General features: G+C 36.2%; 1 protein-coding gene across 8 annotated transcripts in view; it reads left to right on the top strand.

The window, feature by feature from the left end:
* NPAS3 (neuronal PAS domain protein 3) overlaps positions 1 to 26,050 on the top strand; it is a 927,883-nt gene that overhangs the window by 236,369 nt on the left and 665,464 nt on the right. For 5 of the 8 annotated variants that reach the window (XR_013162217.1, XR_013162212.1, XR_013162213.1 and 2 more), the window contains 2 exons: positions 25,589 to 25,833; positions 25,945 to 25,995. Coding sequence is in view for 1 of the 8 variants with exons in the window: in XM_077126978.1 (XP_076983093.1) it covers positions 25,589 to 25,833; positions 25,945 to 25,995 (296 nt within the window). In the remaining 7 variants the exon portion in view is untranslated. The remainder of the gene's footprint in view (positions 1 to 25,588; positions 25,834 to 25,944; positions 25,996 to 26,050) is intronic. The other 3 variants (XR_013162215.1, XR_013162216.1, XR_013162214.1) reach the window with 1 other exon arrangement.

Below are 26,050 nucleotides of genomic sequence, written 5' to 3'. Positions count from 1 at the left end.
TTACAGTGTTATCTGAAGAGTCCTTAATGATGAGATAATTGATTTCTCATTTTGGGACCCTATCACAACCTCTGCTTCTCTAACCTTTTGTTAGCTGCAGCGAAGTTCTTAGAATGCCTTTTGACATAAATCGCGTTTTCAAATGTGTTTTCAAATATTAGTGTTTTAAAAGCATTAACTTCATATAATCCCTTTGTGTTATGTTGGCACTAAGGTAAGCAAAATCAGCATGGGCATTTTCTTCAACTAGCTTTGCAGTAGATACAAGAATCTGAGGCTTATATATATTAGGTCATGTTTTTTTGTTTCATTTCTCTCGATACCATATCCATTTCTCATCTCTTCATTCTCAGTAATAGAAGAAGCCTTAATAGTTGCAAGATTACATATTTATATCAGGGTTCAGACTGTAAATTCATTCTTTTCTAGGGAAGCAGAAAGATCATGTAAAAATGGTGACCACATGTTGACAGAATGCATGATTTAACAAAACCAAAGGCAATCATTTCAAAGAAAAATGTTTTATTTTCTGCCAGCAGAGTATAATGGAGAGAAATTGGCTGGTATTATTTTAAAAAATTGCTCAAATCACTGTAGTTAGTATAAAATTGTCTCTGGAACTATTTCCTGTAAGTTAACCAGACATATGATTGTATCCTTTCTATTTTGAATACTGAAGCTCACATTTCAACTGTCTTGCATGAAGCCTATCAGGTAAAATAGCTCTTTGTAAAGGTGCTTCCTTTATTCTTTTAGTCTTTTCCATCTAAACTTCTACCTTAATTCACCCCAATCTTAGAATACATATAGTTTGAAGCTTTTCCAAACTTCGAGTTAAATACTACTATTCACTAATAAATGAAGATCCTAAGTTACTTCCAGTGTGCTGCTCCAGCCTGCAAAAGTTCAAGTGAAATGAATGTAAACATTGCTTATACTATTAAAAATTCCCCACACGTTTCAGCTGAAAGGAGATTTCATTTTTATTTAACATGTGGTTCATAGAGCTTGCTGTTTTTTTTCTTTTGTACTTAATTTCAGACATTACGTATTAGGACCTACTTCTGTTATTTGTATAGTGAATATTATTAACATAACGTCAGATTTTTGTGTCAATAAAAGGAACAATGCAGTCTGATATGATTCCAACAGTCACATATCTCTGAGCAAGTCCAAACAAAAGGCATGAGTCCCTTAGTGGAGTTTTGATAATCATGACTACTTTTACCTGCCATGCTTCCAATAGGTTAATGGAAGTGGGAGGTGATCTGGTGGTTGTTTCCAAGTCAGTTACAAACCAGACCATTCTTATCTATATTTAGGAAGAACTGTGTAACTAGCTATTCAAACATATTGAAAAACAGTGAAAATATTATTTGCTTTGGGGACAGGTAGGAGTGCTTCACTTAGATCTGCAAAGTACCAGGAATACTGATGCTCACCATCTTTGCATCACTGATTAATATGGATCTAGCATGGTGTCATAAAATTTGACAGTCTTTAGGAATGTTCCAAGACATTGTACACAGAGAATAAGCAGGCATCTATTAAAAATGCAAGCTTTGCTGTGATCTGAGCCTCTTCTCAATTCCCTACATCAATATTTTCATCTAATGATTAGGATGGAGCTATAAGTATTGTTATAAACTATATTCTTCTTTCAGCTTAGATGGCTGGTATTTGTTACTAACTAGAAGACAAGATTAGCTGTTCTATGTTCTGCTTTGTCAGTTCTGGAGAAAGCCTAGCCTTTCCTTTTGCAAAGAGGAGATGTATTTCATTGGTAAAAGGAAAATTTAGTCAGTAGTTTTCACATATCACCTGTGAGTTTAACAATAATCCAACCTCACTGAATATGAAAGTCGAGTTGAATTCTTATCGAAGGCTTTAAAAGTATAGTAGATGCAAGCAGGCTGTTGAGTGGGGGAAACATACTACCGTTAAGTAACACTTACCATTACTGAAGGTAAAATGGGCAAGTAACTTCAGTGCACATCAGATACATTCACCTGTAGTTTCCCTAATGCTATGTAACAAAAACACAAGCAGAAATAGATTCTACAAGTACAGAGATATCCTAGAAAATGTAGAGCCAGAAAAATTAAATGTCTCATCTCAAATCATGAAGCAACAAGTAGCAGACCTTGACCCAGTACCCAGGTTCCACAACTTGTACATCAGCGTTTGATTATAATGACTAGCCACAATTTTGTCATATTTTTCCTTATACTGAATAGATTTTTTTATGTGACTCACCTTTATCTATCTAGTTAGCTTTACTGATTTTCCAGATGATTTGTCTTTCGGTTGCATTAGTCCAGACCTGCTTACAAATAATTTTTCTACATACATTACTTCCATCCAGGCCCTCTTACTCATAACATGAACAACTAACATGGACCTGTCCTTGATGGCTCACTTAGCCAACTCATACCTAGGAATGAGCAGAGAGGGAAAGGGAACTTTATTTTTCAATGGTAAATCTCTCACTTAGGGATAGTACACCTTCCTTGGTGCTAACATGTTTCCATATGACCTCCTGTTTACATTGAGATCTCTTGGGAGTGGTGTAAGTGCATGGATGGCTGGATCTCCATGGGTCTGCCCTCACTCCAAATGAGTCTGTACGATATCTGCTGAACTCATGTGAAGATCGAGTACATTAAGGTGGAATAAACAAACTTTCTGTTTCTTATTCCTGGTTTTCATGCACAAATTGCCCAGGAGTTTATATGAACACATTTGTAATATACAGTATGAGAGACCCAGATTTGATTCAGTGTGCTAAGATCTAAATCTAAATTTAACATATAGTAGCCTGTAAATGAATATTTATAGAAATCTTTATGAAATGAGTCAAAATTGTCTTTCAGTTTCCATATCTCACAGTTTGTACAGAATTTTGAAAAATCAGAAGTAGTCCTTGTGCAATTGAAGAATTTGGAATTATTTTTTTTCTCTAGGCATGTGCTTTGATGTTTTTGCTCCTCCCTTAACATCACAGTCCAAATACAGACATTAATAACTATGCGTCATGACTGATTAAAAAAAAAGAAGTTCCAAAAAGGTTACTTGGTGAAGGCTGTAATTTTGTATTGGATTTTTAGTGACATGAGCAAATCACTTGCTCTTTGCCCTTATAGATTTTATAATGTTATCAGGGTCTATCAGTAAAATTACAGTCTACACTTGAGCATATACCATTCTTACTATATTGCATATATGGGGGTGGAGAACAGTAAATTGTAGCATAATTCTCTGGGATGCACTTGAGCATGTAGTAGGGGTGTGTGAGTGTGTGTGTGCGTGTATGTGTGTGCTTTTCTCTTTCAGTTGTGAGCCATTGTACAATCAGTCATGGAATGTTGAAGAGCAGTGCCTGACTTACAGAGGAACGTTTCTCTTGCTTGCACCTGCTGTGACTGAAATTAACCAGAATTGTGCCATTCCGATCAATTTCAAATAGCAGCAAACTCTGCACATAATTCCAAAGGCTGTCCCTTCCACCTGAGCTGCCAGCCTCCATCCCAGAGGGAAAGGGATAACTGCCAAAAAACAAGAGAAGGTAGCCAAAAAGGAGTGGGAGGGCTGCAGATGCACAGAAACACACTGAGTAAGGGGAAAAAAATCCAAATACCCCTTCCCAGATGAGAAGAGATTCAGCTATAGGAAAACAGTGAGTGGCTTCAAATTTTATTTAATTTCAGATGGCCTCTCCAGAAAGATGTCTTATTCAGTTATCCTGAAACTTGTAGAGTTTTAACATCTCACCTTTAAATGATTTGTAGGTACCCTGCCATCCTGAGTCCTTTCTCTATAATTTGTCTCTAATCTCTTAAGAGTGCAGCCTCTGTCCACTTTTTGTTTCTTAGTACACATAAACTTACTGATTTAGCATAGCTATGCAATAATTATGTGACAATCTAGGATTCTCCCTTTGAATTTTTTTTCATGTCCCTTACAGTTAAGGTACTGTCTAACTCATAGGGAGAATTTGTGGTGATTTGGTGTTTGGAATACAACTGTGTACGTTTGGTCAAGAGAGGCTAGATAGGCTCTTGACTTCTCTTTGGTGCTCTCTAGCACAACCTTCAAAGTAGTAGGAAGGGGAAGAGGTTGTGTTTTGAGAAGATAAGTATCTTTGACAGGGAAGAAGTCATGAGCATCAAAGTTTGGGGAGTATCTGTGTGTGTTTTCCTCCTTCCGTCCCTCTGTCCCATATCTCTTCAAAATGATTTGCTGTGGATTTGGTTTCCATAGCACTATAGAATATGTTGCTTACTATTTTTAATCATGACTTTTAAGGACATTCAGATCATCATCATAAATTTTCAGCAAGTACTGAGGACATACCAAATATGCATGACCTGTGTGCTCAACATTATAACATCAATAACAAGAGTTTTTTGCATCTACTTTTAAGACGTATTAACATAATTTGGTCTTCTTGGGGGTCTGTACTCTGATGATTCATTGTGAAAAGGGATATTTAAAATTATGCAGGTATCTATACATGATTTCCCAGGGTGAACTGATGTGACTTGCAGTTGTGATTGCATGTCTGCAGCTGCATGGCTTAAACATGATAGTTGATGCATGTACATACACATAGAGTATTTTCAGTTTTCTGAAGTTACTTTTGATAATAGGGCATAAATCCCATGTAATTAATAGTAAATTTATCTAATTTTTCCTGATTGTTTATAGAAAATTTGTAAAAATGAAGAAAATTCTACCGCTCAGAAATAATCAGTTAATAAGTTCAGTTTCTTGTCTTCCAATCTAACTTTAAATTTCCCTCTTCCCTCCAGTTTCTGCCATTTCCCTTTTTCTTCAGTGTCATGTGGCTTTGATACAAATCTTCATATCCCACAATTTCATGTACCCCATAATTAAATCCTATTCTCAGGAAAGGCAATTAATAATATCAGACCACAAGCTTCTGACTGCCAAAGGCCAAATGAGACCCAAAGATGCTGGCAAAGAGTTTCATTTTTTAAATTACATGCCAATGTATTTTAAAATTGGGTGATTTTACTTTTAAAAAGTCAAGATTTCTGGCTTCCCTTAAAAAAGAAATACTTGGTAGTTCTAGGTCCCCATTCACATCTAGTAACAAATGTTTTCTCCCTGAATAATGCATCTGCTTATTGGTAGGGCAGGTTCTCTCCAATTTACCACCACTTCCTGCACTGCTCAACAGTGAGGTCCAGTTGCCAATAATGGCATGCTTTATTTTCCTTCATCTGGTCCTCTTTACTCACTTGTGCTGTGTCATTGACTCTTGTAGGTATTTGAATTTTCGACCCTTATGCTAAATTCATTTATATTAAAATGACAATTCATAAAAGTAAATTAAAAACCTCTTCTTTTATATATGTATATGAATTTTGTGAGACGAGAAATGATTAAACCAAATGTATGACTCTCTGAGAGGGAAATTGAGTGTGAAGAAAGAGGTAGGTGTTATGGAAGACAAAAGAAGGCACTTGAAGTATTAAATAAAACCAAATTTAATGCTAATAATACTCAAATACTGTATGGGTGTGTGTGTGTGTTTTGAAAGCAACTTAGGTCCACAACCAGCCAGGCATCTGATGGGAACTTGACAAAGGCCCCCCACTGCTCCTGAAGGCTTGGTGCTCTTGCCGCCATCTTACTAACTCAGCTGTTGGGAATCACGGCTCTTTCCAGGGGAGATGAAACACATGAGAACAAGTGATCTTTTCTTGGCTGACAACTCAAAAGAAGCCTTGGTGGGGATTTTGAAATGAATTTCTCAGCCCAAACAAAAGTAAATGAAATGCAGAGAGGAAGTAAAAGGCAGATATTAAGGAAGGGCGCATGTATCCTGTTGCCTGGGAAGCAGTTAATGGGGATTATCCATTTTTGTCAAGGGCCAAATTGAAGTATCAGGTCAGGAGGCTACTGCTCAACCACACAGAACAGCTTTTGTATTTTTCCACTGATTATTTGGTGGCTTATACATTCAGATACTAACATTCCTCATCACAAAGAAAATTGTTTGATTGAGAAAATTATTGGCTTCCATTGCCTCATTTCAATTAAGCAGTCCCTTTTACATCAGCTTACAGATGATCATGTGCTTTTTCAACATTTGAAAACTCTGTATCAATGGTTTGGATTCGGATTACTGTTAAAATTGTGGTAATTTGTTCAAAATCAGGAGATTCAATGCTGACTTGCAGTTAACAAGGTAACTAGGTCTTCTTATTTTCAGATATGCTAAGATCATGGTACCCCCCCCTTTGCTTTTTCCATGAGTAGATTGCAAGCTGTGACACAACAAAAGTGCCTCATTATTTTATCTTATACATTTTGAACATTTTTATATATTAAGATAATATCAATCTTTATCATCCTAACATGTAATTGTATTTGGCTCAGAGTAATGAATTGTAGTTTCTCGAAGTTAGATTTCTCTGAGAGGACTAAACCTCTATCGAGGATTTTAAAGAATATGGGGTCAGTTGAGGACCTGGTTCCAGACTAAATACCGGAAGCCTTGAAACAGTCATTTCTTATGTTGCCTGATTGTATAAAGTATTCAAGTGAGGTATCATGTCTTTTCAATTTGAATCTTACATGTCAGTTCCTGGGACATAAAATCATCTTGGCTAAGTGATATATATACATATATATAAATAGTTAGATGATATAGGTATGAGCCACTCCACCAGCAAGGACCACTACCTATTAGAAGTGGCCAGTGCAGTATCAATCAAAAAACGGTTAATGATTCTGGTTGTAATAGTTTGATCAATATTAAAAATCTTGTTAGAGGCTCAAGATATTATCAGCTGTGGAGATTTCTTAAGCTAGACTTGAGTCAAGATCAAAAACGTTTTTCAGAAAGCCTATTTGCAATATTTTGCATGTTTGTTTGTAAGTGCTTTCTTCTGGGTAAGAATGTACAGTTGATACCAAGTTCTCAAGGTGTTAGTGACACACAGAAAATACTGAATGAAAGCACATCCATTCCCACAAGCAGCTGGCATATTATATACAGGGCCTTTGGGTTTAGAGGGACCACAAAGTACATAGCCCTGGCTGCTTGATAAAGGGCTGAACCATCTGATCGAAGACCCATGTGAGACAACTTAAGGGATGAAGACAGCTCTCAGTTTTTACAATTCTAGCTTTCTTTTGGAGGCATGGCCAAGCCAAGCATTTTTTTACAACATTTTTTAGGCCCTTCAGTTTCAAGAAGTGATGACATTTAATAGCATTGTCAGGGTAAACCATTTATCAAATGAAAATTATCATTGAACATCAAGGCACTGTTCAGGCTCAACTCAGACTTCCACTAAATTACATTTCAATTTTTCAAAAAATAATTCTTATATAAAAAATAAGTATTGTAGGAACCTCAAGAAATAGAGTTAGACAACACCCCGACCTCCACAAGCATGTGAAGTGATGATCTTACCATGGAGAAGGAACCAATCTTAACATTTTGGTTGGTAGGAATTCATCCAGTTTTCAAATATATTCCATCTCTAGCTCTGCCTGTATAGTTATAGTTAGGTTACAGTTTGAGTCCACTATACATAATGCTTTACAAACTTCCTTTTGCCATTTACATTGTAAAAATTTTTCCAAGCCATTAAGATTTTTCCAACATCCTTATTCAGTAAGTATCTTCAGTATATCTTATAACTCTTTTAATGCTGATTTATCAAGGATGCAGTGAAGATTCTTTTTGGTAGTATGTTCACATCCATGATTATTTTTTCTTGTAGTAATATAGAAACCATCTTATGTCACATCTTATCTTATTATGTAGATAAATTTCTAAGGCCTTTGATATGTGATTGTCAAAGTATTCACTAGAAAAATTCTAATCTATATCCCTGGTAAATATACACTTTGTTTTTGGAATCTTGATGAAAGGTGAATTAAAAATATGTGACTTAACAAACAGTCTGACCGTTTGAGGATGGAGTATATAGTCTCAAAGGGGATGGACTTACCATCTCAACTGTAATGTTTAGGGAAAGGGTGACCATTTTATTCAGCAGTCTTTATTTCATGAAAGAATAAAAACAGCCATAGAATAATGGTGTGTTTATGGATGTCAAATAAAAGTATGAGCTGTTTGCAGTATTCATATGACCATAATTTAATTTTTCATTCTTAAATTTCTTCAAACTGCTCGAAGTATACTTTCTCTTTTCCAAATACATTGTATTGAGCTTGAAAATTTTACAGAAAGCTTTTTTCCCATTCATTTGTGCTTTAAAAAGTATTTGAAATTATACTTAAAACAAAAAGTGAATTTTCCCTTTAGAAAAGGTCAATTGCTTTTGAATTCTAAAGCAATTTAGAATAGGATACATAGCATTTAAATGCAAATGTATCTATTCCAAATTGGGATATGTTTATAGGCCTGAAAAATATGGATTGTATTGGAAATTTCGCTAAGGAATTAATATTTTCATGATAATTGTTATAGAATTTATGTGTGATTGTAAATTAAATAAAACGTTTTCAGTGAATTATTTATCATATAAACATAATAGGTAAAAGAAGGAGCCATACCTCTTCCCTTAGAGGCAACATAGTGACAAGGACTGACTTGAGAATCAGGTTGCCATGGTTCAAGTTCCAGCTCCAATCATCGTTATCCTTATGCAAGTTAATTTCCCTCTCTGTGCTTTGATTTTCTTATTTGTGTTTTGGGGCCAATAAGACTTCTCAGTTGACCAGTTGTCCTGATTTGCCCAGCTGTATCCTGCTTTTACCCCTGAAAGTTCGGTGTCCAGGGAAAGCCCATCGGCTTTTCATTGTTAAGTGTAGAAGGTTGAGGTAAGTACAAAACTTATACAGTGGCTTAAACATAGCAGCTGAAAACACTGTTTTTAGTGTAAAATGGATATGGCATAGATGATCTATCTTCTACAGTTGCTGTTGCTGTTTTTATCCCTGACTGCTGATACTGGCAACTGTAAGTTAAATGAGCTAAGGTCTAAAACATGTAAACCCTGACTGAAATACAGTAAACTTCCAGATGTGTTAGGTTTAATTATTATTATTAAGTTCTATACCATTTTTTGGTGGTAAGGAATGATCTTAACACACAGAGATGACGCATGTAATTTTCTGTCTTAAATATTGCAAAAATTAGTACTATACTTCCTTGGAGTGGTAGAAATTCTAGCAGTTGCCCTTTGGATGACCAGCAAAGCGCCCTGGTGTCAATCCCTGCCATTCCCTCTCATTCTGCATTTCAGCAGAGATACTCTGACCCTTTCAAATATTTAGCAGTAGACTTTCTCTGAATGTGTGCTCGCGATGCCTGTTACTGTTAATGGAAGTTACACGTGTGCTCACCAGGATGAGAAAGGCTTTATCCCATGTCAAACAAAAACCTGTGATCCTCGATCTCTTTCTAAACTTCAGAACTAAAGACAGAAGTGCATGGAGTTGCTGCTTTCTCACTGTATTAGCTTCTTCAATTTCCTTTTAATTGGAGGCTGCAACCCAGATTCTTGTAACTTCAGGGGGATGAACAATGCAAATTAAGATCTGGATACCTTCCAGGAAGAGCTCAGTTCAGAGAACACTGTTTTTTTGTTGTTGTTGTTGTTTTTAAACCACATTTGTGACTATTCACAAATCTCGTACAGTTGCTTAATGAGTCCATATTTGCTTCTGTGGTTTCACATTTGCAAACTACACTGCTGAAAAAGTAAGTGAGGTGTTCACCTACCTCTGGTGTGAGCTGACTGATTCAATGTCCAGGACATTTAAATACTAGAATAGTCAAAATTCTGAACCAGTGGCACAAAACCTTCAAATACAATATTTTACACTTCTTCAGGGCATTCATTTTTCCCCAAGAATTCTTCTTAATATCTAAGACTTCAAATTACATTTAAGAACTAGTAAACTATAGCAGTTTGGCAGCCATTCACACTTAATTTTGTACATTAAACCAATAGCATTCTTTTCCACAAACATCTATTGTTAGGACAATGCTCTCAGACAGAATTTATGAGAAATGGAATTATGTTACCAAGGAGATAGCATTTACTATAATGAAGAGTAGATCCTAGAAAATGGCCCCTTTTACAGCAGCTCAGAGCAGAGCCACAAAAGCAATTGATTGGTCTTGGCATTTAGTCTTATATCAGCTGTGTCATCCATAGCTTCAGGAGTGAGAACACTAATCTAAAGTGACATTTCTGTTCTGGCGGGCTTTTCTGCCCTGATGAAAGCAATTACTTCATTCCTAAATGATAATTTGTAGGAGTTTCAACCACTTTAATTGATAATTTTTTTTTGTTCTGAGTTCAATTGTGAAGTGATTAGCTCATTTGGTAAATAGAAATTTAAGGTGTGAAAGATACAAGTTGCTCCAAGGTAAAATGCTATTTATTGGGTAGAGAGAAATTACTTGATAAAGCTGAAGTTTTTCTATTATTATGAACTGCCAGTTGTATAGCTTAGAGTTCTGGGGGAAAATGAAGAACAAAACACTTTGATTCACGAGTTTTTTGGCAGACACCAAAGCATACAATGAACAGTTTGGTCTTGCTGTGGTTCATTCAAGGCTTATTTGAATCAAGGTGAATGTTGGTTGAAAAGGATTGTACAGACCTCTCAGCTTTCTTTATTACTATTTTAATGACTCATTCTGGAATTAAATCCTCTTATTTAAAGAATTAAGAATAAAAATGCTCACTGGTTAAGACCAATTAATTTAATTATTAAGTTCAAACATACACAAGGCATTTTCCGAGAGAAGGCATTCAGTTGAATGGCTTTAATTACTCTTTTGATCTATTTTTAGTGAAAGTCAAATATGGGTCATGATTATTCACTCAGAATATAGATTAGAAAAAAAGTTTGGGAATGCATCTTGATTTTGATACTTTATCAAATGTTACCAGTTGCAAATATGTTTTGACACATATTCTTAAGCAATCGATTTCATGATGTTTTCTTACATGGGGAAAAATAATGGTCATTTCACATGTTAAATGAGAAAAATAAAGGAAGAATGAAGGTCAAACTGATTTACCACATCAAACAGTCTTTGTCAGCCAAGCTTAATATATCCTGAGTTTGTGGAACAAATGAAATTTTGCTGCTATGTTACACTTTGCTTCCAAACAACCATTACAACTGGTTTTATATATTGTGTGAGCATCAGACCATCAAACAGTGCATCTTTACTGACGTGTTGCTGCAGTGATGATCTACGGCAGCAATCTGCCATTTATATAAGGGCAAAATGTGCATCTATATTTAGTTGTGAAATTGGCCTATTATACTCTTGATGTTTACAGAGGCTAACATAAATTAATGATGACAGCTATGAGCAGTGCATTAGTTAAGCAATAGAGTTCTTACCTTGAACTTGAAGGTTCCAGGTTTAACTTCCAGCATATACTTTATACAGTTTTCTAAGCACATTAAAGGAAGGTTTCTGAAATTATTACTTTTTCTTGGAGAGCATTTAAATACTTTAATTTGTGGGCTGTGCTTTGCAAGATCCTAAATAATAGTTGTTATGCATTTCTCAATTACTTTACATTGTAAGAAAAGTAATACTGACAATTGAGCGAAGAAAATACCCCTAAAAGAATTTTTTTCCTTGCAGCAGGCTGATTTGATTAACTTTGAACTTTGTGTGTAGTCAATGTATGGTGGACTGTTTTATTGAAAGTAATGAAGGAAGGGCATGCACTACTTATATGATCTTCACTGATTTTTTTTCCCTGCGAAGCCTCCTCATTCAACTCTTGTCAGGGCAGGTATAGGTACTGGAGTGACTATAGATTTCACTGTTAACTATGACCATAGATCTGACAAGTATGCAGGTGTTCAAAGGTTCATGAGTTAAAGTGCTGAAGCCTTTGATGAATTTTTGATGGCTGCATTTTTAATACAGGTCGACTTTCTTCCTTTGAGGCCGCATGCCAGATTAATTGATAAATAGTAGATGTCTGTAGTGCTGGGTTCTCCTAAGCAAAACAAGTAGGAAAATCCATAAAAACCTGCCTGTCTGGCTTCTTAGAAGTACTTTTAAAGGGTAAAATTTAAAGTGTTTTTGACCCTACTTCTCCTTTACCCCACAGTTAGATCACCAAAGCCTGCCATATTCTTCTATAAAGATTGGTAACAGTATTCTGAAAGTTTACCTGAAAGTTTAAAGAGAGGCCTATTACATAGACACAATGTGGATCAATCGATGGTGTCAATATCAGGACCTAGTATACAAATGTACTGATAAATACTATAAAAACTAAAAACTAGCTAGGAAGATGTCACTGGAGAGAGAGAAAAGTATGCTTAAGTGGTTTACTACTGTTGTTCCTCTGAGGTTATTACTATTTTTGCTCTTTGTTATCCTCTGTAGACCTCCAGTGTTCTAGTTTGCTAGCTGCCAGAATGCAATATACCAGAAACAGAATGGCTGTTAAAGAGGGGAATTTAATTAGTTGCTAGTTTACAGTTGTAAGGCCAAGAAAATGTCCCAAAGAAGTCTATAGAAATGTCCAATCAAAGGCATCCAGGGAAAGATACGTTGGTTCAAGGAGGCCGATGAAGTTCAGGGTTTCTCTCTCATTTGAGAAGGCACATGGCAAGCACAGTCACAGTTTCACTCTCATCTGGAAAGACACATGGTGAACACGGTCAGGGTTCCTCTCTCATTTGGAAGGGCATATGGTGAACACGGTGTCATCTGCTAGCTTCTACTCTCCTGACTTCCAGTTTCATGAAGCTCCCCGGGAGGCATTTTCCTTCTTCATCTCCAAAGGTGCCTGGCTCGTGGTGCTGCAGCTGTCCACTTTCGGTTGGTACCAGCCTATCATGCCGAACCATCTGTAAACCAGGCCCGAGTTTTCTCTTCCTCAGTCAATTCACTGTAAGGAACTCCCCAAGAGGCCATAGCTCTGGTCTGAGAAAAAGAAGGTAATGTGGCAGGAGTGGAGACCATGGGCATTTGGGCCACTTCTTCATGTAACTTACTTGTGCCTTCAGGACCTCTGCTTCGTGGTGCTGCAGCATTCTCTGCTCTCTCCAAATCTCTTTCATTCTCCAAAATGTTTCCTCTTTTATAGGACTCCAGAAACTTATCAAGATCCACCCAAATGGGTGGCGATGTGTCATCACCTAATCCAGCTTAACAAACCACTCTTGACTAAATCACATCATCCAGGAAGATGATCTTATTACAAACATACAGTATTGAATAGGGATTATTCTATCTTTATGAAATGGAATTTTGATTAAAACATGTCTTTTCTAGGGGGCATACATCCTTTCAAACCAGCACATCCAACTATATTATTTATATAATCATCATAACCATGTCTGTGAGTAGGAAAAAAAAACAAATTTTGCGAAGCTAAATTTGATCAGCTACAAGGGATAACTTACTTCTTTTAATTTAATGAGTCATCAAATCCAAACTTACCTGTTTTCCCCAAAATGCGGTATTCAGAGACAAAACAAATTCTGAGTCAATTTCATAATGTGGGCTTGTGATAGTAGCAGAGTCCCTTCTTTAATAATATTACTTTCTGGTTGTTGTCTTTTGCTAAATTTTGGCTCAGTAACATCCCATGACTTGGCCTGATCCCCGGTGTGAAGGCTGAGGAGGCAGATGCTGCTGCACTTTTATACCTACCCAGGCACCAGATGTTCCGAGTGAGCTCTCCATGGTCCTGGATTAGGGGCTTTAGGCAACTTCAAGGGGAATATTAGATTTGTGATGCTTTGCAGGATATTTTGAAAGATCATCTTTCTGCCAGGAGCATATATATACCTTCTGACTAATAATTATCATTCCTATTTTAAAGTCTTCCATAAAAGTTTTCACTTCTTCCTGTGTAATCCATTACCCCATCCAGCTGTTAGGATGTTTATTTTTACATGTAAATCAAATTGCTTCTCTTGCTGTTGAATATCAGTTTTTCAGCTTTAGTGTGCTAAAAAAGGGCTAGTTACTTTCCTCAGTATAGAAAAAGCGTGTTTTCATTAACGTTTGTGTACATTAATTTTTTTTATTTGAACAGACTGGTAGATAGTAGGCATAATAGACAATAGGCACCACGAGGACTATAATAAAAAAACAACAACAATTAACTATGCACTAAAATACTTTTTATTTTACTTGAGCAGACAACTCGATACGCCAGAACCAGTGACTAGGAGGCACATTGGTAAGAATAGATGTTAAATTTTAAACTATCATTGTGGACCTCAAGTGTGATGTGTGCTTAGGTTTTCATTTAACAAAGGCTTAGGTAGCGTTACTGTGTGATAGGCATCATTCCAAACATTATACGAACAATATCTCATTTAATTATAACAGTAACCTTACTTATGAAGTATTTTGTCATCCCATTTCACAGATCAGGAAAACTGAGGCACTAGACCTTAAATAACTTGCTCAAATTTACATAATTGGTAAATAATTGAGCCAGGATTTAATCTCAGGAAACCTACTCCAGGATCTTTACTCTCTGCTAGTGGAAAAGATACCCTGAAAGAGATTTCAGCATGATCTTTAAGAAAATGCTGATCATGATTTGAGAGAACATTGGAGGAGTTTGATAAATAGACGGTTTTAGAGTTATCTCCAAGAAGTTTGGCCTTGGTTTGATTTCTCCTGTCACCACATTATTTTTACTAGACTAAAAATCATGAGTAGCATTAGAGGGGTCAATAAAGGAAACAAGCATGTGGTTAGAATTATACTGACTGTAACTGGAGTTTAAAAATGGTGGCAGAAAGGAGGCTTTTTATGGTTAGAGAAATTGAGTTATAAAGGTTGTGGAAAAATAGGGTGGTACTTAAATGTGATACTAGGATTAACACAACTGGACTTTTGTATTCATCTTATAATGATGATTATGCGTTAATGCTTATATAATGTTTACCATATGATAAGCATTTAAAAACTGCATATGTTAGCTCAGTTAGTCCTCTCAAATTGAGTAGGTACTGTTATAATGCCCACTTTGCAGATGAGGAAATAGAGGCCTAAAAATGTTGACCAGTTTACAAGTGTACATGAGGAAGTGAATATCCAGTATGGCTCTCCAGAGACCACCTTCCCTATTGCTATGCTTCCAGAGAAGTTTAAGGATAGCTCAGCTATATTTTGAACTTTCATAAATTTCTCCAACTTCTTAAAATTCTTGTAAAATCCTGATGTGGATTTGACTACAGTAGAGTTTAGAAACATTTTTTGTTAAAATCCAGAATTTTGCTAGATATTTACTGCTTTATAACTTACTACATACTACCATGGGAATTATCATGGGAGCAGTGGAGATATGTAAAATAAACATTGCCATTTTATGTGTTTATAACATGATAAAATTGAGGATGAAGTTTGTGATTTAGGATTAGAGTGCTGGCAAATATTCAAAGTGGGTCTTTTAAGTGCTGCAGCAAGAAACTTTCTACAAAACACAGAACTTGCAAAAGAACTTGTAGCATATGGGAAGATCAAAAGAAACCATTCAACATTCAATAAAGCACTGTCCTATAAACTTTTTTTTTTTTTATTAATTAAAAAAAGAATTAACAAAACAATTAGAAATCATTCCAATCTACATGTACAATCAGTAATTCTTAATAACATCACATAGTTGCATATTCATCATTTCTTAGTACATTTGCATCGATTTAGAAAAAGAAATAAAAAGACAACAGAATAAGAATTAAAACAATAATAGAAAGAAAAAAAACAAAAAAAACAAAAAACCTATACCTCACATGCAGCTTCATTCAGTGTTTTAACATAATTGCATTACAATTGGGTAGTATTGTGCTGTCCATTTCTGAGTTTTTATATCCAGTCCCGTTGTACAGTCTGTATCCCTTCATCTCCAATTATCCCTTCTCTTTTTTTTTTTTTTTTTTAATTAACGGAAAAAAAGAAATTAACCCAACATTTAGAGATCATACCATTCTACACATGCAATCATTAATTCTTAACATCATCACATAGATGCATGATCATCATTTCTTAGTACATTTGCATTGGTTTAGAAGAACTAGCAACATAACCGAAAAAGATATAGAATGTTAATATAGAGAAAAAAATAAAAGTAATAATAGTAAAATCAAAACAAAACAACACAAAACAAAACAAAAACCTATAGCTCAGATGCAGCTTCATTCAGTGTTTTAACATGATTACTTTACAATTAGGTATTATTGTGCTGTCCATTTTTGAGTTTTTGTATCTAGTCCTGTTGCACAGTCTGTATCCCTTCAGCTTCAATTACCCATTGTCTTACCCTGTTTCTAACTCCTGCTGAACTCTGTTACCAATGACATATTTCAAGTTTATTCTCGAATGTCCGTTCACATCAGTGGGACCATACAGTATTTGTCCTTTAGTTTTTGGCTGGATTCACTCAGCATAATATTCTCTAGGTCCATCCATGTTATTACATGGTTCATAAGTTTATCTTGTCTTAAAGCTGCATAATATTCCATCGTATGTATATACCACAGTTTGTTTAGCCACTCTTCTGTTGATGGAGATTTTGGCTGTTTCCATCTCTTTGCAATTGTAAATAATGCTGCTATAAACATTGGTGTGCAAATGTCCGTTTGTGTCTTTGCCCTTAAGTCCTTTGAGTAGATACCTAGCAATGGTATTGCTGGGTCGTATGGCAGTTCTATATTCAGCTTTTTGAGGAACCGCCAAACTGCCTTCCACAGTGGTTGCACCCTTTGACATTCCCACCAACAGTGGATAAGTGTGCCTCTTTCTCCGCATCCTCTCCAGCACTTGTCATTTTCTGTTTTGTTGATAATGGCCATTCTGGTGGGTGTGAGATGATATCTCATTGTGGTTTTGATTTGCATTTCTCTAATGGCCAGGGACATTGAGCATCTCTTCATGTGCCTCTTGGCCATCCGTATTTCCTCTTCTGAGAGGTGTCTGTTCAAGTCTTTTTCCCATTTTGTAATTGGGTTGGCTGTCTTTTTGTTGTTGAGATGAACAATCTCTTTATAAATTCTGGATACTAGACCTTTATCTGATATATCATTTCCAAATATTGTCTCCCATTGTGAAGGCTGTCTTTCTACTTTCTTGATGAAGTTCTTTGATGCACAAAAGTGTTTAATTTTGAGGAGTTCCCATTTATTTATTTCCTTCTTCAGTGCTCTTGCTTTAGGTTTAAGGTCCATAAAACCGCCTCCAGTTGTAAGATCCATAAGATATCTCCCAACATTTTCCTCTAACTGTTTTATGGTCTTAGACCTAATGTTTAGATCTTTGATCCATTTTGAGTTAACTTTTGTATAGGGTGTGAGAGATGGGTCTTCTTTCATTCTTTTGCATATGGATATCCAGTTCTCTAGGCACCATTTATTGAAGAGACTGCTCTGTCCCAGGTGAGTTGGCTTGACTGCCTTATCAAAGATCAAATGTCCATAGATGAGAGGGTCTATATCTGAGCACTCTATTCGATTCCATTGGTCGATATATCTATCTTTATGCCAATACCATGCTGTTTTGACCACTGTGGCTTCATAATATGCCTTAAAGTCAGGCAGCGCGAGACCTCCAGCTTCGTTTTTTTTCCTCAAGATGTTTTTAGCAATTCGGGGCACCCTGCCCTTCCAGATAAATTTGCTTATTGGTTTTTCTATTTCTGAAAAATAAGTTGTTGGGATTTTGATTGGTATTGCACTGAATCTGTAAATCAATTTAGGTAGGATTGACATCTTAACTATATTTAGTCTTCCAATCCATGAACACGGTATGCCCTTCCATCTATTTAGGTCTTCTGTGATTTCTTTTAGCAGTTTTTTGTAGTTTTCTTTATATAGGTTTTTTGTCTCTTTAGTTAAATTTATTCCTAGGTATTTTATTCTTTTAGTTGCAATTGTAAATGGGATTCGTTTCTTGATTTCCCCCTCAGCTTGTTCATTACTAGTGTATAGAAATGCTACAGATTTTTGAATGTTGATCTTGTAACCTGCTACTTTGCTGTACTCATTTATTAGCTCTAGTAGTTTTGTTGTGGATTTTTCCGGGTTTTCGACGTATAGTATCATATCGTCTGCAAACAGTGATAGTTTTACTTCTTCCTTTCCAATTTTGATGCCTTGTATTTCTTTTTCTTGTCTAATTGCTCTGGCTAGAACCTCCAACACAATGTTGAATAATAGTGGTGATAATGGACATCCTTGTCTTGTTCCTGATCTTAGGGGGAAAGTTTTCAATTTTTCCCCATTGAGGATGATATTAGCTGTGGGTTTTTCATATATTCCCTCTATCATTTTAAGGAAGTTCCCTTGTATTCCTATCTTTTGAAGTGTTTTCAACAGGAAAGGATGTTGAATCTTGTCGAATGCCTTCTCTGCATCAATTGAGATGATCATGTGATTTTTCTGCTTTGATTTGTTGATATGGTGTATGACATTAATTGATTTTCTTATGTTGAACCATCCTTGCATACCTGGGATGAATCCTACTTGGTCATGATGTATAATTCTTTTAATGTGTTGTTGGATACGATTTGCTAGAATTTTATTGAGGATTTTTGCATCTGTATTCATTAGAGAGATTGGTCTGTAGTTTTCTTTTTTTGTAATATCTTTGCCTGGTTTTGGTATGAGGGTGATGTTGGCTTCATAGAATGAATTAGGTAGTTTTCCCTCCACTTCGATTTTTTTGAAGAGTTTGAAGAGAATTGGTACTAATTCTTTCTGGAACGTTTGGTAGAATTCACATGTGAAGCCATCTGGTCCTGGACTTTTCTTTTTAGGAAGCTTTTGAATGACTAATTCAATTTCTTTACTTGTGATTGGTTTGTTGAGGTCATCTATGTCTTCTTGAGTCAAAGTTGGTTGTTCATGTCTTTCCAGGAACCCGTCCATTTCCTCTAAATTGTTGTATTTATTAGCGTAAAGTTGTTCATAGTATCCTGTTATTACCTCCTTTATTTCTGTGAGGTCAGTAGTTATGTCTCCTCTTCCATTTCTGATCTTATTTATTTGCATCCTCTCTCTTCTTCTTTTTGTCAATCTTGCTAAGGGCCCATCAATCTTATTGATTTTCTCATAGAACCAACTTCTGGCCTTATTGATATTCTCTATTGTTTTCATGTTTTCAATTTCATTTATTTGTGCTCTAATCTTTGTTATTTCTTTCCTTTTGCTTGCTTTGGGGTTAGCTTGCTGTTCTTTCTCCAGTTCTTCCAAATGGATAGTTAATTCCTGAATTTTTGCCTTTTCTTCTTTTCTGATATAGGCATTTAGAGCAATAAATTTCCCTCTTAGCACTGCCTTTGCTGCGTCCCATAAGTTTTGATATGTTGTGTTTTCATTTTCATTCGCCTCGAGGTATTTGCTAATTTCCCTTGCAATTTCTTCTTTGACCCAGTCATTGTTTAGGAGTGTGTTGTTGAGCCTCCACGTATTTGTGAATTTTCTGGCACTCTGCCTATTATTGATTTCCAACATCATTCCTTTATGGTCCGAGAAAGTGTTGTGTAAGATTTCAATCTTTTTAAATTTGTTAAGACTTGCTTTGTGACCCAGCATATGGTCTATCTTTGAGAATGATCCATGAGCACTTGAGAAAAAGGTGTATCCTGCTGTTGTGGGATGTAATGTCCTATAAATGTCTATTAAGTCTAGTTCATTTATAGTAATATTCAGATTCTCTATTTCTTTGTTGATCCTCTGTCTAGATGTTCTGTCCCTTGATGAGAGTGGTGAGTTGAAGTCTCCAACTATTATGGTATATGGGTCTATTTTCCTTTTCAATATTTGCAGTATATTCCTCACGTATTTTGGGGCATTCTGATTCGGTGCGTAAATATTTATGATTGTTATGTCTTCTTGTTTAATTGTTCCTTTTAGTAGTAGATAGTGTCCTTCTTTGTCTCTTTTAACTGTTTTACATTTGAAGTCTAATTTGTTGGATATTAGTATAGCCACTCCTGCGCTTTTCTGGTTGTTATTTGCATGAAATATCTTTTCCCAACCTTTCACTTTCAACCTATGTTTATCTTTGGGTCTAAGATGTGTTTCCTGTAGACAGCATATAGAAGGATCCTGTTTTTTAATCCATTCTGCCAATCTATGTCTTTTGATTGGGGAATTCAGTCCATTGACATTTAGTGTTATTACTGTTTGGATAATATTTTCCTCTACCATTTTGCCTTTTGTATTATATATATCATATCTGATTTTCCTTCTTTCTACACTCTTTTCCATATCTTTCTCTTCTGTCTTTTTGTATCTGACTCTAGTGCTCCCTTTAGTATTTCTTGCAGAGCTGGTCTCTTGGTCACAAATTCTTTCAGTGACTTTTTGTCTGAGAATGTTTTAATTTCTCCCTCATTTTTGAAGGATAATTTTGCTGGATATAGGAGTCTTGGTTGGCAGTTTTTCTCTTTTAGTATTTTAAATATATCATCCCACTGTCTTCTAGCTTCCATGGTTTCTGCTGAGAAATCTACACAAAATCTTATTGGGTTTCCCTTGTATGTAATGGATTGTTTTTCTCTTGCTGCTTTCAAGATCTTCTCTTTCTCTTTGACCTCTGACATTCTAACTAGTAAGTGTCTTGGAGAACGCCTATTTGGGTCTAATCTCTTTGGGGTGCGCTGCACTTCTTGGATCTGTAATTTTAGGTCTTTCATAAGAGTTGGGAAATTTTCAGTGATAATTTCTTCCATTAGTTTTTCTCCTCCTTTTCCCTTCTCTTCTCCTTCTGGGACACCCACAACACGTATATTTGTGCGGTTCATATTGTCCTTGAGTTCCCTGATACCCTGTTCAAATTTTTCCATTCTTTTCCCTATAGTTTCTGTTTCTTTTTGGAATTCAGATGTTCCATCCTCCAAATCACTAATTCTATCTTCTGTCTCTTTAAATCTATCATTGTAGCTATCCATTATTTTTTCTATGTTTGCTACTTTATCCTTCACTTCCATAAGTTCTGCGATTTGTTTTTTCAGTTTTTCTATTTCTTCTTTATGTTCAGCCCATGTCCTCTTCACGTCCTCCCTCAATTTATCGATTTCATTTTTGAAGAGGTTTTCCATTTCTGTTCGTATATTCAGCATTAGTTGTCTCAGCTCTTGTGTCTCATTTGAGCTATTGGTTTGTTCCTTTGACTGAGCCATATTCTCAATCTTTTGAGCGTGGACAGTTATCTTCTGCTGCTGGCGTCTGGGCATTTATTCAGATTTCTCTTGGTGTTGGACCCAGCAAGGTTGTAATATTTTTCTGTGAAATCTCTGGGTTCTGTTTTTCTTATCCTGCCCAGTAGGTGGCGCTCGTGGCACACGTTTGTCTGCGGGTCCCACCAGTAAAAGGTGCTGTGGAACCTTAAACTTTGGAAAACTCTCGCCGTCCTGGGGGTTCGCTAGCCGAAACGGCTTGAGCCGGCCTGGGGTCCGAACGCAGGGGGGGTTGCTGGTCACCGCAGCCAGGGAAAGAGCCCGTCCGAATTTCCTAGTCGGCCCTGGGCAACAAGCGTGGCGGGAGGGCGCCAGGGGCAGCGGCCCGCCCGAGAGAGTGCACGTTCCCCGGGAGTCACGGGTTTGGAAGGGGCCTCCCCCACCCGTCACCGTTCTCCGCGGCCTGGGGGTTTCCGATCCAATTCTCTCAGTTGGTCCGGGGGCTGTGCGTGGTGTGGGCGCCAGCCGTCTTTGTTTCAGGGGACCGCCTCTCCAATTCTCCCAGCCGGCCCGGGAAGGGGGAAGGGAGTAACTCCGGCCGCTTGCCACCCCGCCCAGTAAGGCCCGCGCGCCTCGGCGATCTCACCCGAGCTGCTTCTCTCAGCCAGCCAGCCGTTCCAGGATGGGGTACGCTGTCTTTTTTATCTCTGTTGTGGCTTTGGGCGCTTTCTGTATCGTTTCTACTCCCCTAGTAGGTGTCCTGGAGAAGAAACTAAGATCCGCGCGTCTTACTAAGCCGCCATCTTCCAGGAAGTCCTGTCCTATAAACTTTTGTTACTGGAAATTTTTGAGTGCTTGCTATCTATATTTAAAGCTAAAACTTCAGAAACTTGTGAAAATTTCTTAAAAGTTTTGAATGGAAACACACAGTTAATGAATTACTTTAAACAGGGATACTTGCTCAGGATAAGTTTATTTAACCAATATCAATGACAAAAAGGAAGGTATAATCCAACTTTATAGGCATTATAAGAAGAAATTCTAGATAGCATTAAGTTGGCAGGGGTGATTTTTCTTTTGGGAATCTGAAAATAATTTACTGTTACCCCAGAAATATACATATATACATGCAATTTTATATATGATCTCCAGAAAATTACTTACTTAGGGAGAGAGCCTTTGAAATTGATTTTGTCATTTTTCTTGGTGGTGATGATAATGCAGTTGTGAAAGAGCTATAATTTTGACTTGCTTAAGATTAACAAAGGGTCTCTTTTTCCCTGGTACCCAGAGTGTAGGTGGAACGATATTAGAGCAGTGAGAAGTTTGAGCTCAAGATGTAACTTATTGTAGATCTAAAATCTAATCATATTTTAGATGGCAGAGATTAGCACCATTTTACTCACCTACAACTAATCCATTCTTTCTTTAGCATTCTAGAAATATAATCACATATTTTTGATGTAGAGCAAAATGTAGAAATGCATAGTCTGTTTTTAGGTTTCAATTTAGTTCTTAATTTAATTTGAGAATTATTTATAAATAGGCTCCACTTCCTGCAAACAGGAGAAAAACTAATCTGCAACCTGTGCCACTGTCTTAAGTTCTTTAGCTTCATCAGTTGTATCAGCTTCAAAACAATCTTTATAATCCTTTGACTATATGTTATTGTTGTTGCTATAAAAACCAATTATTCCTTATTATAGGCACAGTGCTATCATCCTGAAAGTCTTTTGTATCTGTGGTACCTGCATAATGATGTGGGAGTCATGGAAACCCTTTGCTATTAAGATTGTAGTTAAGATGGTTACTCTAGTAGGATAAGATAATATGCGCTAGAGTTAAAAAAAAAAATTAAAAATGGGGAAGGGGTTGGGCTTAGAGGGGGCAGGAGTACATAAAGAGACTTCCCTCTCTTTAACTTTTGGCCCCTATTGTGTTGCTGCCTATGACCTTGGGTTTTGCCTCCCAATGAGGATGGTAATTTTTTTTACCTAAAATATTGATAAGTCTGTGAATTGATATTAATTTAAAAATAGTTGCCTAAATCGCTACTTTTGGTTGAAATTACTGGTAGGAATATTAAGAATATTAATTAGATAAAAATGAGTACAATTATGATAGTGTGACATGTAATTTCCTTGTAAAACTACCTTCAAAACTGTCCTTTCAAATTATTACCTCATTGTCAAATGCATCCTTGTACCATGTTTGGCCAGAAGACATGATTTATTTGGCTTGCATGATTAAAAAAATTAATCACTTATCTTAAAATTAAGAAATATTATGTAAAATTTCAGAAATTATTCTTTAAAAATGGCAACAGACCTGGCAAACCAGACATGCATACCCTGAAAGCAGCAGTAGCTGAAACTGAGGCACCTGCCCCTTCACCTGGGTTGGCATCCTCCTGTTTCCCACAGTCTCCATGAGGCCTCTTCACGCATTGACATTTTCTGCCTGAACCGTGAAGGCCTTTGAGTGCCCCCTGCTTTCCAGATCCATCACAGTCACTTAGTGGCCAAAAAAGAAAAAAGTTCACTCCACCTTTTAGAGTAGTATTTGAGTACAAGATTACAAACAGAGCAAAGCATTGAGCTTGAATTGCTGTACCTTCCCCTATGCACTATTTGAGAGAAAAATACATAGCTCTTTTGGCACAGTTGACTTAAGTGGTGTTATACTGTTTTTATTATATAAAAGTAGGGATCAATTATTCTATCCTGAGCTGTTAGGGATCCTGGTTACACTTACATTTTGTCAGATTTTAATACATTTCCCACATTATTTACATAGTTTTCAACAAGCAAAAATTTAGTATTTATAGATTTGAATGTAGGCAGGCTGAACTATTGGAAAATATGTGGCATTGCATGCCCTTTCCTTATAAATTAGAAATGTTTCTGCCGGAGGTTATCACCTGAGATGGGACCAAGTAAGAAGAGCTTGTCACCTGAGACTGCTATGACTTTGAAAATAGCATTAACTTGTTCGGTTCTGAGAAATACATTAGCAAGTTAATGTAGGATCTTTTACTAATAGAGTAAAATGAAATTAGTTTGGGTATTAGCCTGGCAAGTATCTGACCAGAGGTTTGTGGCATTACTTAAGTTACATAGATGATAAATGTTTGGGGTGTTTTCAGTGAAAATAATGTATCTACTGTACACAAGGTCAGGTATGCCATAATGTTAACACAGAATGCTATTCTCAATATTATACTAATACAGAACGGAGCCAAACTACCAGACCCATTTTGATCTATACTTCTCATCTTGCTTCCTACTTTCTTTCTTGTTAATTTATTATGGGAAACAGAATGACAGTTATTAAGACTTAAGAACCTTTCAGAGTTCAATAAAATGGATATTTACAAATGATTACTACAGTACCTTGATACTATAAATATTACCGAAATATTTTCATCTGGTTTTGGAAGTATGTAAAATTGGACCAAAGTAGAGCAACTCAGAATAGATGGAATTCTCCTGTCAGATGCTCACACACAGCTTCAGTTGTGCCAAATTCTGTCCTCAGCAATGTGAGCAAACTTCAAACAGAAATGCACGTGAATAGTTGAAGGAAAATGCTAGATCCTACCTGTTGTGTCTTCTGTGAAGCAATACGTCTATAATGTTTGTAAATTTTAATAACCCATGATAGGGCTTTATCTTTCAACATTAAATTTGTATTATCCTAAAATTTTATTTTTCTGGGCAATGTATCTTATTCTCTAGTACCTTATAAAATCTATCTACTAATGAACATACATTAATAAGAAGCTAGAATGTTTTTTAATCAACAAGGTATCAGTACTTTCATAAAGTTACAGTGAAATCCTTACTATTGATATGATGTTTTCTTTGTTGAAATAAAGAAAGCAAAGACAGCAACCTCTTTGTTGAGGGCTGGGAACACATCAACACTGTATTTATTGATCCTGGAAAAGTAAATTGTGTCTATGTTTACACTTTTCTTCCCAAGATAATAATTGAAATAAGTATTTTCAAATATATCTTTTTGATATTTTGAGATCTCATAGTGATCAAAGTTAAATGAATAAAATCATTCGTTTGAGGATAAAATCATTCGCTTGAGAATAGATGTATGAATATAGCCCAATCTTTTAAATTACATATAGCTGATAATTTAAACCTTATGTGTTAGTTACAAGGAGGATATCTCAATGCATGGACACTTGGAGGGAGAAAAAACCTAACAAGCAAAATCCTGTTTTACTCATTGGACTTCAGTGTATGGCATACAAGGCCAAAGTTAGAATATATCGTATATTGGACATTGTCTAGAATTCATTTTACTATCCCCCTAGAATTATGAAGAAGATTTTGATAAATTTTTGCTCAACAAAAAGAAAAAAGCAGTTTCTGTCTGATGACAGAATCACATATTCTAAACAATACTCCTCCATTTTTAAATTTCAGTTTACAAGCCTTGAGAAAGGAGAAATCCCGAGATGCTGCTCGCTCCCGCCGGGGAAAAGAAAATTTTGAGTTCTACGAATTGGCCAAGTTGTTGCCTCTTCCTGCAGCCATCACCAGCCAGCTGGACAAGGCATCCATCATTCGGCTTACAATTAGCTATCTAAAAATGAGGGACTTTGCTAACCAGGGGGATCCTCCGTGGAACTTGCGAATGGAAGGCCCTCCACCTAATACATCAGTAAAAGGTAAGTGTTAGGCCACAGTTCAGTCTGGAATTTGGTGGTCTATAGGAGTCTCAAAACTGAAATGTTTACCATCATCCTTTCTTCTTTTTCTGCATATCAAATCCTTTAAAGGGATACAAATGTGGAAATCTGAACTCTGCATGAGAAAGACACCATGTGAAGGTGAAATAAACTTCTATTTCTATTTTATTTTTAAAAAATCTGTCTGCTTAATCTA

This window comes from Tamandua tetradactyla, chromosome 14, assembly GCF_023851605.1.
Source record: "Tamandua tetradactyla isolate mTamTet1 chromosome 14, mTamTet1.pri, whole genome shotgun sequence".
Taxonomy (NCBI): domain Eukaryota; kingdom Metazoa; phylum Chordata; class Mammalia; order Pilosa; family Myrmecophagidae; genus Tamandua; species Tamandua tetradactyla.
Note: the sequence above shows the minus strand (reverse complement) of the source record. Positions and strands in the feature narration are given on the sequence as shown.